This window comes from Erpetoichthys calabaricus, chromosome 4 (genome assembly GCF_900747795.2).
Source record: "Erpetoichthys calabaricus chromosome 4, fErpCal1.3, whole genome shotgun sequence".
Taxonomy (NCBI): Eukaryota; Metazoa; Chordata; class Cladistia; order Polypteriformes; family Polypteridae; genus Erpetoichthys; species Erpetoichthys calabaricus.
In genome coordinates, this window is record NC_041397.2 from 124,213,627 (window position 1) to 124,227,166 (window position 13,540).

Below are 13,540 nucleotides of genomic sequence, written 5' to 3' on the forward strand. Positions count from 1 at the left end.
TTCGAAATCTATAATAATAAAAGGCAAAGCCCTCACTGACTGACTGACTCACTCACTCACTCATCACTAATTCTCCAACTTCCCGTGTAGGTGGAAGGCTGAAATTTGGCAGGCTCATTCCTTACAGCTTACTTACAAAAGTTAGGCAGGTTTCATTTCGAAATTCAAAGCGTAATGGTCATAACTGGAACATATTTTTTGTCCATACACTGTAATGGAGGAGGTGGAGTCACGTATCGCGTCATCACGCCTCCTACGTAATCACGTGAACTAAAAACAAGGAAGACATTTACAGCACGAGTCACACGCGGGAACGAAGGTAAATGACGTTAATTTTTGACTGTCTTTTAATACTGTGTAAGCATATATATTAACACATGTGCAATTAAACGTGTGCATTTACGGGGTGATTTCTCAGGCTTAAAAGCTCACCTTTTATCAAACGTGGGAACAAAGGTAACTGACGTTGTTCACTGTCTTTTAATACTGTGTAACCATACATATTAACACATGTGCAATTAAACGTGTGCATTTACGGGGTGATTTCTCAGGCTTAAAAGCTCGCCTTTTACTAAAAAGGTAAATGCAAAACTATTTTTAATCAGTTTATTGAAACGCTCCCGTTAAGGATTGCAATAACATATTCGCGAGATAAAAGAACGAAGTAGGGGGAAATGGAGGAAGAGCCGCAAACGGCAAAAAATTAATTAAACAATTGAGAACGGAGCGAGTTAAGCATACAAGCATGTTCATAAGGGAAACAAAGCACGGTGTAAAACGTAAGTTTAAATTAAGTTTATAGAAACGCTCCCGCTGCGGATTGCAATAACATATTCGCGAGATAAAAGTTTAATGAGAAGACACGAGGTATAAACGAACCACATGCCGTGGCGCAACGTTAGGGGCAACAGTTTCAACCATTCTATGATCTGCTTCTCGCAACTGAAAGACGGCACATGGCGGATGTTAGCCGACTTGCTGACCGCAACGTTAGGGGCTTCAACTATGGCGCTGACGCAACATCTCAGTGCCAACACTTTGCAGACTGTACTTAAAAGACACGCCCTCCTCACTGGACAGTTAAAAACACCAATCAAACTAACGATGACATCAAGTATTACCCAATCAAAAGTAGGAAAGGAGGCATCTTCATAAAATGCGTGTGGGATGATTTGCATGAGACGCTGCTTTAAAAAAAAAATGATAAAAAAAATACGGGATAAATCCCGTCCAGTATTGATTCAAAACGGGACGCGCAATTTCATTGTCAAACGCGGCACGATTCCGTATTTTAAAGGACGGGTGGCAACCCTACAGTGCCAGGTAACCACCCATACAATCAGATTGTGATTCAGACTAGGAATGCAATGAATGTAATTACCCCGATCTACATACAAGGCGAAAGTCTTGCAACATTCAAAGATGATGGTTTGGGATAATTAGTACTTATTAAGTACACCATGGAACATAAAAGAGCTTATGAAGCCTTGAACCGAAAAAAGCAACATCTCAGAGATCGTACAAAAAAAAAAGGAGGTAATGTCGTTTTACTCGCTGTAGATTTTAGTGAAACATTACCAGTTATTCCACGAGGGAGACCAGCAGATGAACTCAACGCTTCTTTAAAATCCATGCTTCTCCCACGGTCGGTTATATGTCGCGTGTTCTCGGGTAGGTACACCAAAAAATGTATACATTTAAGCATGTAATGGGCAAAGAAAAAATGAGGTATACCCCGAAGGCACTGCAGTAGTACTCAATGTAACTTTACTTCTTAAATGTTAATGTTTTACTGTTTAATAATTTATACGCTTCTTATATATTGTTCAAATTCTTTTATCAAAATACCAGTGACAGCGCAATGCACGATAACATGGAGTGAATACACCATACGCATCTGCCCACGGCCGCCCGGTGTGCGCAGATAGGAGTTGATTCTAAAATAAAATAAACATAAAAAGAGTAATACAATCATCACCCATAAAGCGGATAGCAGACGTGACGTATTATATGTGTACCACATTTCAAGTCAATAGGTGAAACAGTTTGCAAGCTACAGGTGATTTAAATATCCTGGACAGACCAACGAAAACCCACGGTAGCAAATTATACAAGAAGATTTTACTGTTTAATTATTTATATTTATATGAAATGTGCTTCTTATATATTACTTCATATTCTCATATGATAATGATGTTAATGTTGTTTATATTGATTTCTATGTTATTGTAAGTGCATCTATGTGTGTATATGTATGTATGTATGTATGTGTATATATATATATATATATATATATATATATATATATATATATATAAAATATATGTGTATATGTATATATAATATATCTGTATGTGTGTGTATATGTGTATATGTATATATATATGACAGCAACACTCATAACAATGACAACACAATTACATTGACAATCCTGTTACGTTATTTTTAAAATGTTTCCTTTACTTTTTCATAACCTCTTTAACACACTACTTCTCCGCTGCGAAGCGCGGGTATTTTGCTAGTATTGAAATAAAAACTGATATAAAAAGGAAAAACTATAATAACCTTGGTCCTACTTCACATGTTCTTCCTTCCCCACGTACAATTCATGCTGCCTATGTACTTTGTTTTCAACAGTATGTAAAAAATACTGCAATGCCATTTCAAGTGAGTTTATTTTCATAACTGACCAAATTGAAATAAATGGAATTGCCGACATTTTCCTTTTTTTTTGTTTTAATCACACATTGTAAAAATGTAAGTGATTAGTGTGACATACATATTCTAATTGATTATTGTATAGTTCCCTGCTGAAGGCAGACAGCAATTCACATCTGAAACAATGTTCAGTAATGCTGATAACAGTGACAGGAGGAGATTTGTCGTGGCAAAAAAGATAGGCAAATGCAGTCAAGATTGAGCCAGATGAGAAAGATAACAATTGACATCTGGGTACCAAACTTCAATGTTTGTTGTTTGAGGTAGTAATAAGGAGTCTTCGTGTAATAAAACAAAGAACAATATCCTTAATAACGTTTTCTGAATAAAATTTCAGAGTTGCATCAGCATAGTCATTTGAAGTGCAGCAAATTAGAGAAACTCAATGAAGGACAAGAACGTGAAATGCACCCTGATAAAATAATTAATTGGTATTAGCCAGGCGCTTCTTGTGTAAAAAAAATAGAAGTTTAAACCCATTCATAAATTATATTAATTTGCACATAATTTGAGATATCTTGCTAATTTAAAGAAGCACATAAGGAAAAGTATTTAACTTGCCGATCAGCAGAATAAATACCTTCAGGAAAACTGGGAGGCATTTCGAGATAAAAGTGAAAGCAATTTCACTGCAAACCATGTGATACTTTGTAGGACTGCTATATCATGTTTTATGTTGTAACTCCTACAAAACATTTTTCAGTAATCTAATGAGTTTCTAACATGTTTTCCCTTAAGTTTAAAACAAATTCTTACATGCATAATGCAAAGTTTTCTGGGGAATTTATCCTTACATTCCTTTGTGTTACTAAGAGGTATCAGTTTATAATGATTGACAATTATTCATCAAATGGAGAACACTACAACTCATAAAATATGACCAAATTTTGCATTTCTAGAATAAACAATGATAAAATAATGAGTATAAAAAATACAAGACTGGCCAGACAGTCCCTGAAGGCAACACACCTCTATCTCCACATCATGGTTGCCACTGGACATACTTTCTAATTCAGTTATTATAATTGTTGTGGAAATGATATGAATAAATTTGTTCTAATTTTTCCAAAGCTATACCTCTAGATCCTGAAATCTCTTCTGTACACCTTTAATAAAATGCTTTAAATATTCAAATGTGATACTTTACCTATTTGTAATGTATCTTTTGTTAAAATATTACCATGCACTTTTATATAATAACCAGTAAACTTCCCTGTGTAAAAGCCAAACATTTAGCTTTAATAGTTTATTTATCAAACATAGCAGAAACACAATGTGCTCATAATTATAAATATTCACTTAAATTCTGCATAAAATTCTGTAATTAAAAACTTAAATGAATACTCACATTTCTGAATAAATAACAATAACAGATTCTAATATGTTCCTTAAAATATTTAACTACTGATAGCATTGTGTATACTCTAGATTGCTCAAGAAAATCACAAAACCTAGTACACTTCCACAAAATATTTGTGGAAATAAAAAAGCAAAATTGTATTAAAAAAAAGTAAGAAGGTATTTAATGGACAAAAATGTTAATTTAAAAATTTCTCCACTACTACAGTATGAACATTTGATTGCACTGGCTGCTGCGTTACCTTGACAACAAACATTTCAAGGAAACTAAGAAAGGCAATGCAGATGAAGAGTATTGCATTGCTGCCTGGTTTCAAGGCTAATTTAAAATAATTCAGATCTTAAAAATTACAATTTTAAGATACAACAAAAGCCACATAATATGGAAGAAATATTATAGATATGTTAATATACCATTTTACATACTTACTTTCAGCTTTAGACAAAGTGCAGGGATTTGAGTCAATCAAAGCCAGCTGAAAATGCTGTGAAATTCAAAAGAAAGATTTCAGTTATTTTCTTATAATGTAAAATATTTACACAACAAATCTAATCTAAAACAATTATGCTTAAGCTTAAATATTATGCACAGTGAAATATTCACATATTAGCTGAAAAAAAAACTATTTAAACTGCCAAAAACAGACTAAAGTTAAACAGAAACTGAACTTAACAAGTATGTTAAATATGATTTGTTAAAAATGTATTGAAGTAAATGTACTTATTACATAAATGATCATTTCAAAAGAGAGCACTGTCACTCCAGAAATCCATTATATTTGTGAAAATAGAAATAAACCATAATATAATTCAGATAATGCATACAAATTTTTTCATTTTATCACCATTAAGCCATATTCTTAATAAGAACAACCCATGCAGTACAAATCAAAACCATCAGGTTGAAAAAATATTTTGAAAATCAACTTTAAATAAAAAGTGGAAAAATAAACTGAATAGCCATTTTAACATTGTGAAAAGCTACTGAATTATATACAGTGTATGCTTAGCTACACAATTAATTCCTTCATATTTTCAAACAAGCCCTGAAAAACAAAGTGCCCAGAAAATTATTGTATTAACATGTGGAGATTTCCCAAACTTGAAATTAAAAACTTCCTTAAAAATATAATTGTGAAACCTATGATATTTCTTATACACCTGATATTAAAAACAACCAAGATAATATAATTTTCATTTCTTGGATAGCGTTTTATATTCAATTATTTATCCCACACTTTCCACCGAAGCTAAAACAAGTTCTAATACACCACAACTAGACAAGATGGTAAAACATGAAAAAAGCTCAAAATTTCACTTAAAAACCTTTCAACCACATATATAAAAATACTGCTGTCATGAAGCAGAATCATCCATACTTACCACCTCTATTCTGTCACACTGCAGCACACAGCAGCTTTCCCTTTCCACTGCAATTCACAGACAAACTCAATATGATAGTTGCCTGCATTGATTCTGGCACTGCATAATGGCAGCCTTTTCAAGATTCTTAACACATTTAAAAAATTTAATTGTTATAGGAAAAAAAAAAAAAACTCCACTCAAATAAATAAACACTGCTGACTAAATTCCATAGCATTAGTCAACATGTATAAAACATCTGATTAAGTAAAAACTAAAACATATAGCAGACGAATAGAAAAAAGAATCCTGACAACAGGGTATAATGAGATAGATGTAACAGCAAGGAAACAATGTATAAACACTAATAGGTAAAAGAGGATAAGGTTTTACTGACTTATTACACATTATTTCACTGAAGAACACACTTACCAGACAGAAGAAAAAAATCTGATTCCAAGCAAAACCAATAAATACAGGCTTCCAATAACAAGAACCTATAATCTTTTTCTTTCCTTTTTTTTTAAAAAGATAAACTGTACTCCTTACACAGTGATGTATTCCTGGTTTTCAGAATCGTCTTTGTTCAGTTAACTAGGACACAGAAATTCAATCGTAGTCAAAGCAATGGCAAGCAGCCAGCCATGGATTCAGCAAGGCTGTTATGTGCTTTTTTTTCATTCCCTCTCCCCTTTGACGGGGGAGGCACCTAGGAAAGATTTTGAGCACGTGCAGTTGAATCAACTTATTTCTATGCTCTCGAGAGCTAGCTAGCTAGCTAGCTAGCTAGCTAGATAGATAGATAGATAGCTAGATAGATAGATAGATAGATAGATAGATAGATAGATAGATAGATAGATAGATAGATAGATAGATAGATAGATAGATAGATAGATAGATAGATAGATAGATAGATAGATAGATAGATAGATAGATAGATAGGAAATTCACATTCTCCAGCAGCAGCATAATGATACAATAATTAATATTAAATTAAAGATAATAATGCAGGTGAAAACCAGACAATAACTTTGTATAATGTTAAATGTTAATGTTTACACCCCCGGGTGGAATTGAAGAGTCGCATAGTTTGGGGGAGGAATGATCTCCTCAATCTGGCAGTGGAGCAGGACATTGACAGCAGTCTGTCGCTGAAGCTGCTCTTCTGTCTGGAGATGATACTATTAAGTGGATGCAGTGGATTCTCCATAATTGATAGAAGCCTGCTGAGCGCCCTTCGCTCTGCCACAGATGTTAAACTGTCCAGCTCCTTGCCAACAATAGAGCCTGCCTTCCTCACCAGCTTGTCCAGGCGTGAGGCATCTTTCCTCTTAATGCTGCCTCCCCAGCACACCATCGCGTAGAAAAGGGCGCTCGCCACAACTGTCTGATAGAACATCTGCAGCATCTTATTGCAGATATTGAAGGACGCCAGCCTTCTAAGGAAGTATAGTCGGCTCTGTCCTTTCTTGCACAGCGCATAAGTATTGGCAGTCCAGTCTAATTTATCATCCAGCTGCACTCCCAGATATTTATAGGTCTGCACCATCTGCACACAGTCGCCTTTGATGATCACGGGATCTATGAGGGGTCTGGGCCTCCTAAAATCCACCACCAACTCCTTGGTTTTGCTGGTGTTCAGTTGTAGGTGGTTTGAGTCGCACCATTTAACAAAGTCATTGATTAGGTCCCTATACTCATCCTCCAGCCCATTCCTGATGCAGCCCACGATAGCAGTGTCATCAGCGAACTTTTGCACATGGCAGGACTCCGAGTTGTATTGGAAGTCCTATGTATATAGGCTGAACAGGACCGGAGAAAGTACAGTCCCTTGTGGTGCTCCTGTGTTGCTGACCACAATGTCAGACGTGCAGTTCCCAAGACGCACATACTGAGGTCTGTCTTTAAGATAGTCCATGATCCATGCCAATAGGTATGAATCTAATCCCATCTCTGTCAGCTTGTCCCTAAGGAGCAGAGGTTGGACTGCGTTGAAGGCGCAAGAGAAGTCTAGAAACATAATTCTTACAGCACCACTGCCTCTGTCCAAGTGAGAGAGGGATCGGTGTAGCATATAGATGATGGCATCCTCCGCTCCCACCTTCTCCTGATATGCAAACTGCAGAGGGTCAAGGACGTGTTGAACCTGTGGCCTAAGGTGGTGAAGCAGCAGCCTCTCCATGGTCTTCATCACATGTGATGTCAGAGCAACAGGCCGAAAGTCATTCAGCTCACTAGGACGTGATACCTTTGGGACTGGGGTGATACAAGATGTTTTCCAAAGCCTCGGGACTCTCCCCTGTTCCAGGCTCAGGTTGAAGAAAAGGACCTGGAAGATGATTGTATGCTGTTTTTGCCTAGTATTATGAATCAATACCATATCTAGATGCAAGGCTTATAGTTAAACAAAAACAAATTACTCAACTTATCAAAAATGAAAGTGTGAGTTTTTAAATTATAAGGTAAAAAAAGAAATAACATAATTGGGAAGTAAAAAAAAAAATATTTATTCATCCTATTTTATGTATGGCCAGTAGCCTGACTACTAACTGTTACACAGTTCAAATGCAGCACTCACTCAACCTACAACTAAAAACCACAATCTTTCTACTGGCAAGCAAAGTAGTGTAAGTGCCATGGTTTGGGATGCGAAACCAGTACAACTCTGAGACAAACTTTTTTCTAATTTTGGTTCTGAACATTACCACAATGAATTTTAAATAAAACAACTCAGATGCAGTTGAAGTGCAGACTTTCAGCTTTAATTCAGTGGGGTGAACAAAACGATTGCATAAAAATGTGAGGCAACTAAAGCATTTTATTAACACAATCCCTTCATTTCAGGGGCTCAAAAGTAATTGGACAATTGACTCAAAGGCTATTTCATGGGCAGGTGTGGGCAAGTCAGTCGTTATGTTATTATCAATTAAGCAGATAAAAGGCCTGGAGTTGATCTGAGGTGTGGTGCTTGCATGTGGAAGATTTTGCTGTGAACAGACAACATGCGGTCAAAGGAGCTCTCCATGCAGGTGAAAGAAGCCGTCCTTAAGCTGCGAAAACAGAAAAAACCCATCCGAGAAATTGCTACAATATTACGAGTGGCAAAAGCTATAGTTTGGTACATTCTGAGAAAGAAAGCAAGCACTGGTGAACTCAGCAACACAAAAAGACCTGGACGTCCACGGAAGACAACAGTGGTGGATGATCGCAGAATCATTTCCATGGTGAACAGAAACCCCTTCACAACAGCCAACCAAGTGAACAACACTCTCCAGGGGGTAGGTGTATCGATATCCAAGTCTACCATAAAGAGAAGACTGCATGAAAGTAAATACAGAGGGTGCATTGCAAGGTGCAAGCCACTCATAAGCCTCAAGAATAGAAAGGCTAGATTGGACTTTCCTAAAGAACATCTAAAAAAGCCAGCACAGTTCTGGAAAAACATTCTTTGGACAGATGAAATCAAGATCAACCTCTACCAGAATGATGGCAAGAAAAAAGTATGGAGAAGGCGTTGAACAGCTCATTATCCAAAGCATACCACATTATCTGTAAAACACAGTGGAGGCAGTGTGATGGCTTGGGCGTGCATGGCTGCCAGTGGCACTGGGACACCAGTGTTTATTGATGATGTGACACAGGACAGAAGCAGCCGAATGAATTCTGAGGTGTTCAGAGACGTACTGTCTGCTCAAATTCAGCTAAATGTAGTCAAATTGATTTGGGCGGCATTTCATGATACAGATGGACAATGACCCAAAACATACAACCAAAGCAACCCAGGAGTTTATTAAAGCAAAGAAGTGGAAAATTCTTGAATGGCCAAGTCAGTCACCTGATCTTATCCCAATTGAGCATGCATTTCACTTGTTGAAGACTAAACTTCAGACAGAAAGGCCCACAAACAAACAGCAACTGAAAGCTGCTGCAGTAAAGGCCTGGCAGAGCATTAAAAAGGAGGAAACCCTGAAATGAAGGGATTGTGTTAAAAAAAATGCTTTAGTTGCCTCACATTTTTATGCAATCGTTTTGTTCACCCCACTGAATTAAAGCTGAAAGTCTGCACTTCAACTGCATCTGAGTAGTTTCATTTAAAATTCATTGTGGTAATGAACAGAACCAAAATTAGAAAAAAGTTGTCTCTGTCCAAATATTTAAGGACCTAACTGTATGTCACTCTGTAGTTTTCACCAGGGGAAACAATGGAAGTTTATTTTTTGGTGACTGGAAACTGGAATTTCTAAACAAGCTTTAGAGAAGAAGGGTATAGAAAAGTTAGTGAAACACACAGAGTAAAAAAGAAACAGTGTTCAAATAATTTGTTTCAAAGAATTTTTGTTGCCTAAAAATCTGTTTGAGACCACATATCTCAGTTAGTTCTGTTTTTTGACTGACTTTTTATACTTTTTTTGACAAGAGAAACATGAGTGCACCCCTGATAAAAATCACTATCAATTTATAACTTGCTAAGCTTTTGAGGCAGCAAGTTCATTTTACCATACTGTATTTTATACCTTATGGAAACAGCAACAGTTCAGTAGTGAAATAGCCCCATAACATGATGGACCTTCCACCAAATTTTACAGAAGGCAGCAAGTTTTTCTCCTGGAATGCTGTGTGGTTTTTTTTGCCATGCATAGCGCCTCTGGTTGTGACCAATTAAATCTACATTAGTCTCATCTGTCCACAGTATTTTCTTACCCAAAACGTTTCTGGCTTGTCCAGATATGATTTTGCTTACCTCATGCGACTCTTCTTGTGGTGAGCACTCAGAAAAGGCTTTTTGTGCATCACCCTTCAACTGAGCTGTTCCCAGTGCAAAGTGCACTGGACTGTGGAACGATGTACAATGACACCATCAGCAGCAAGATGTTCTTGTAGCTCTCTGGAGGTGGTCTGTGATTTGTCTGTGACCATTTTAACTCTTTCAAAAAATTTTCCTGGCCTACCACATCTTTCCTTTACAAGGACTGTTCCTGTAGCCTTCTGTTTCCTAACTACATTTCTGACTGTGGAGACAGAAAATCCAAACCTTTTGTGATAATTTCTTGTAGCCTTCTCCTAATTCATAACAACAAATTATCTAAGTTTTAGGTCAGTGGAGAGTTCTTTAGAGGTTCCCATGTTGCCACTCTCTAAGAGAGAACCAAGGATAAGCACAACTAGCAACTACCTATGTTAAATAACCTTTTCATAACTGGTTGCATCTGTTTTTGTAGTTCAAGGTGTAATGAGATGCAGGCTAAGCATTATAAACCCATCACTAGAAATAAACTAGATGCATTAGGATTAAAAGTCAAGACAGTGGTAAAGAATTTAGGGGTAATTATTGACTCTGACTTGAATTTTAAATCACATATTAATCAGATTACTAGGACAGCATTTTTCCACTTAAGAAATATAGCAAAGGTTAGACCCCTTATAACATTGCATGATGCAGAGAAATTAATCCACGCAATAGTTTTCAGTCGACTAGATTACTGTAACGCCCTCCTCTCAGGACTACCCAAATAAGACATGCATCGATTGCAACTAGTGCAGAATGCAGCTGCTAGAATCTTACCTAGGAAAAGAAAATCTGAGCACATCTCTCCAGTTTTGATGTCACTACATTGGGTTGCCTGTGTCATTTAGAAATTGACTTTAAAATCCTGCTTATAGTTTACAAAGCCTTCAATAATCTCACTCTCTCTTTTATATTTCAGAATGTCTTACACCTTACACTCCACTTCGTAACCTTAGATCTTCAAATGAGTCTCTGCTTAGAATTCCAAGAGCTAAACTTAAAAGAAGTGGTGAGGCGGCCTTCTGTTGTTATGTACCTAAAATCTGGTATACTATATTTGTTGTCAATTCAAGGGTGTGCTTTTAAAGTGCCGTTCTTTCCCTTATAATGTAACTGAGATCCTCTGCTATCAAAAAAAAAAAAAAAAAAAAAAACTTTTTTTTTTTTTTTTTGACACAAGCTGCTTGGCTGTGACACACACACAAATTACATATATGTGTGATGTGTATATACTGTGTATATATATATATTATATATATATATATATACACACACACACACACACAGTGGAATCTCGGTTCTCGAATGTCTCTGAACACGTACAAATTGGGTTATTACCAAACTTTTGCATCTGTTCACGACCACACACTCAGTATATGAACAAGCCAGTTTCCCTTTCGGTTTGTGCGCGCCGATGATTTCCACAGGGGCCACTGCACCAGCATAAAGTCTGACAATGTCTCGGAGGATTTCCTAGCACATGGCGGTCTGAGCAACCCTTCAAGGATACATCTCCTCAGACCATCTCCAACCCACCAACAAACTGGTCATGTTGAATGATGTTGTGAGCAGAATAACATTCATCGTGGCGTCTCCAGATTCTTTCGAGTCAGTCACATGTGCTCAGTGTGAACTTGTTCTCATCTGTGAAGAGAATGCGGCAACAATGTTGGAGCTGCCAATTGTGGCATTCTCTGGTGAATGCCAATCGCACTGCATAATTATGGGCTGTGAGAACAGGTCCCATTACAGGATGTTAGGCACTCATGGAGTCTGTTTCTGACATTTTGGTCAGAAACATGAACAACATTAGGCTGCTGGAGGTCATTTTGTAGGGCTCTGACAGTGCTTCTCCTGTTCACACTAAGAAGCAGATACTGGCCCTGTTGCTGAGTTGATGCCCTTTATATGGCCACTGTCCAATTCTCCCTGTGTGACAACCCGTGTCTCCAGGTATCTCCTCTGTGCTCTTGAGACTATGCTGGGAGACACAGGAAATATTCATGTGATGGTTCATATGAATGTGCCATCCTGGAGGAATCGGACTACCTGTGCAACCTGAATTGGCTGCAAGTACCGCCTCTTGCTATCAGTAGTGACAAGGACACTGGCAAAACGCAAAACTTAAGGATAAGGAGAGAGCAATTATCTGTTGCCACTACCTGCAAAACCATTCCCTTTTTGGGAGTTGTCTTGTTGTTGCCTCTCCAGTGCACCTGTTGCCACTTTCATTTGCACCAAAGCAGGTGAAGCTGATTCACAATTGTTTAGGTTTCCTAACTGGACAAATTGATATCCCCAAAGCGTAAATTTGGTTTTACACTGTGATGAATAACTGCTCCCTCCATTTTTTGAGTGGTGTATTATAGTGTTGTAGCAAGAAGGTTATTTATGCCAAATGTAAGTTGTGAAATTTATTACACAAAGCCATGCAATTCAGCTGAGAGCGAGACTCTGCCAGGGAGACTGACAAATGACAGCTGTACATCAGGTTAGCCCCTTAACCGCCCTCTGCCGGATATATCCGGCACCGTTGTTTTATTACTAACGCCATACTGCCGGAATTATCCGGCACATTTGCCTGTGGTTATATGAATGCCTGGCAAGTAGTATAACTGTCGGTTTGGCGTGGGTATTATTACTACGTTGTATTTCGACAAGTCTGTGGTTGTTTTGGCCGGTCATGTGACGTGATTCGCATGTAACAGCTGTGAATATGGCGAAACGTAAACTGACTTCAAGTGAGGCTTTGCAGGCGATTTTGGACAGTTCTGATCATGATTGTAGCAGTTCTGAAGAAGATTTTAGCGACAATGATGAGCAGCAACGTGCGCTGCATGATACTGTGAATGAAGACGCATCGGATGATGGCGATGAGTGGGTGTATCCCCAGCATCTCATCTGGACTGCTGCCCGAGGTGAACTACCTTTTCTGCATCCGTTTGAGGCAACGTGTGGCTTTATTGTTGATGTAAACAATTACACTGCTGAGCAGTTTTATGAGCTGTTTGTGTCACCTGATTTGATCAGACATTTTGCTCATCAGACAAATCTGTATGCAGCACAGTTTATTGAGAAAAATCCCAATTTACCTCCACATTCCCGTGTTCGTGCTTGGGTAGACACTGATGAAAACGAAATGAAAAAATTCATTGGGATTTTGATGTTGATGGGAATAATCAGAAAACCAGATATTGAGATGTACTGGTCTACAGATCCTATGTATGCAACACCTATTTTTGCAGCTGTCATGACACGTAACCGATTCTCTTTGCTGCTGAAATTCTTTCATTTGAATGACAACAGAAATGAGCC

At 37.6% G+C, this 13,540-nt stretch overlaps 1 protein-coding gene across 4 annotated transcripts in view; it reads right to left on the minus strand.

Moving 5' to 3' along the window:
• Positions 1–13,540, minus strand: part of kdm6a (lysine (K)-specific demethylase 6A) — a 573,573-nt gene that overhangs the window by 294,472 nt on the left and 265,561 nt on the right. For all 4 annotated transcript variants that reach the window (XM_028799755.2, XM_028799753.2, XM_028799757.2 and 1 more), the window contains one exon: positions 4,508–4,562. In XM_028799755.2, coding sequence (XP_028655588.1) covers positions 4,508–4,562 — 55 coding nt within the window. The remainder of the gene's footprint in view (positions 1–4,507; positions 4,563–13,540) is intronic.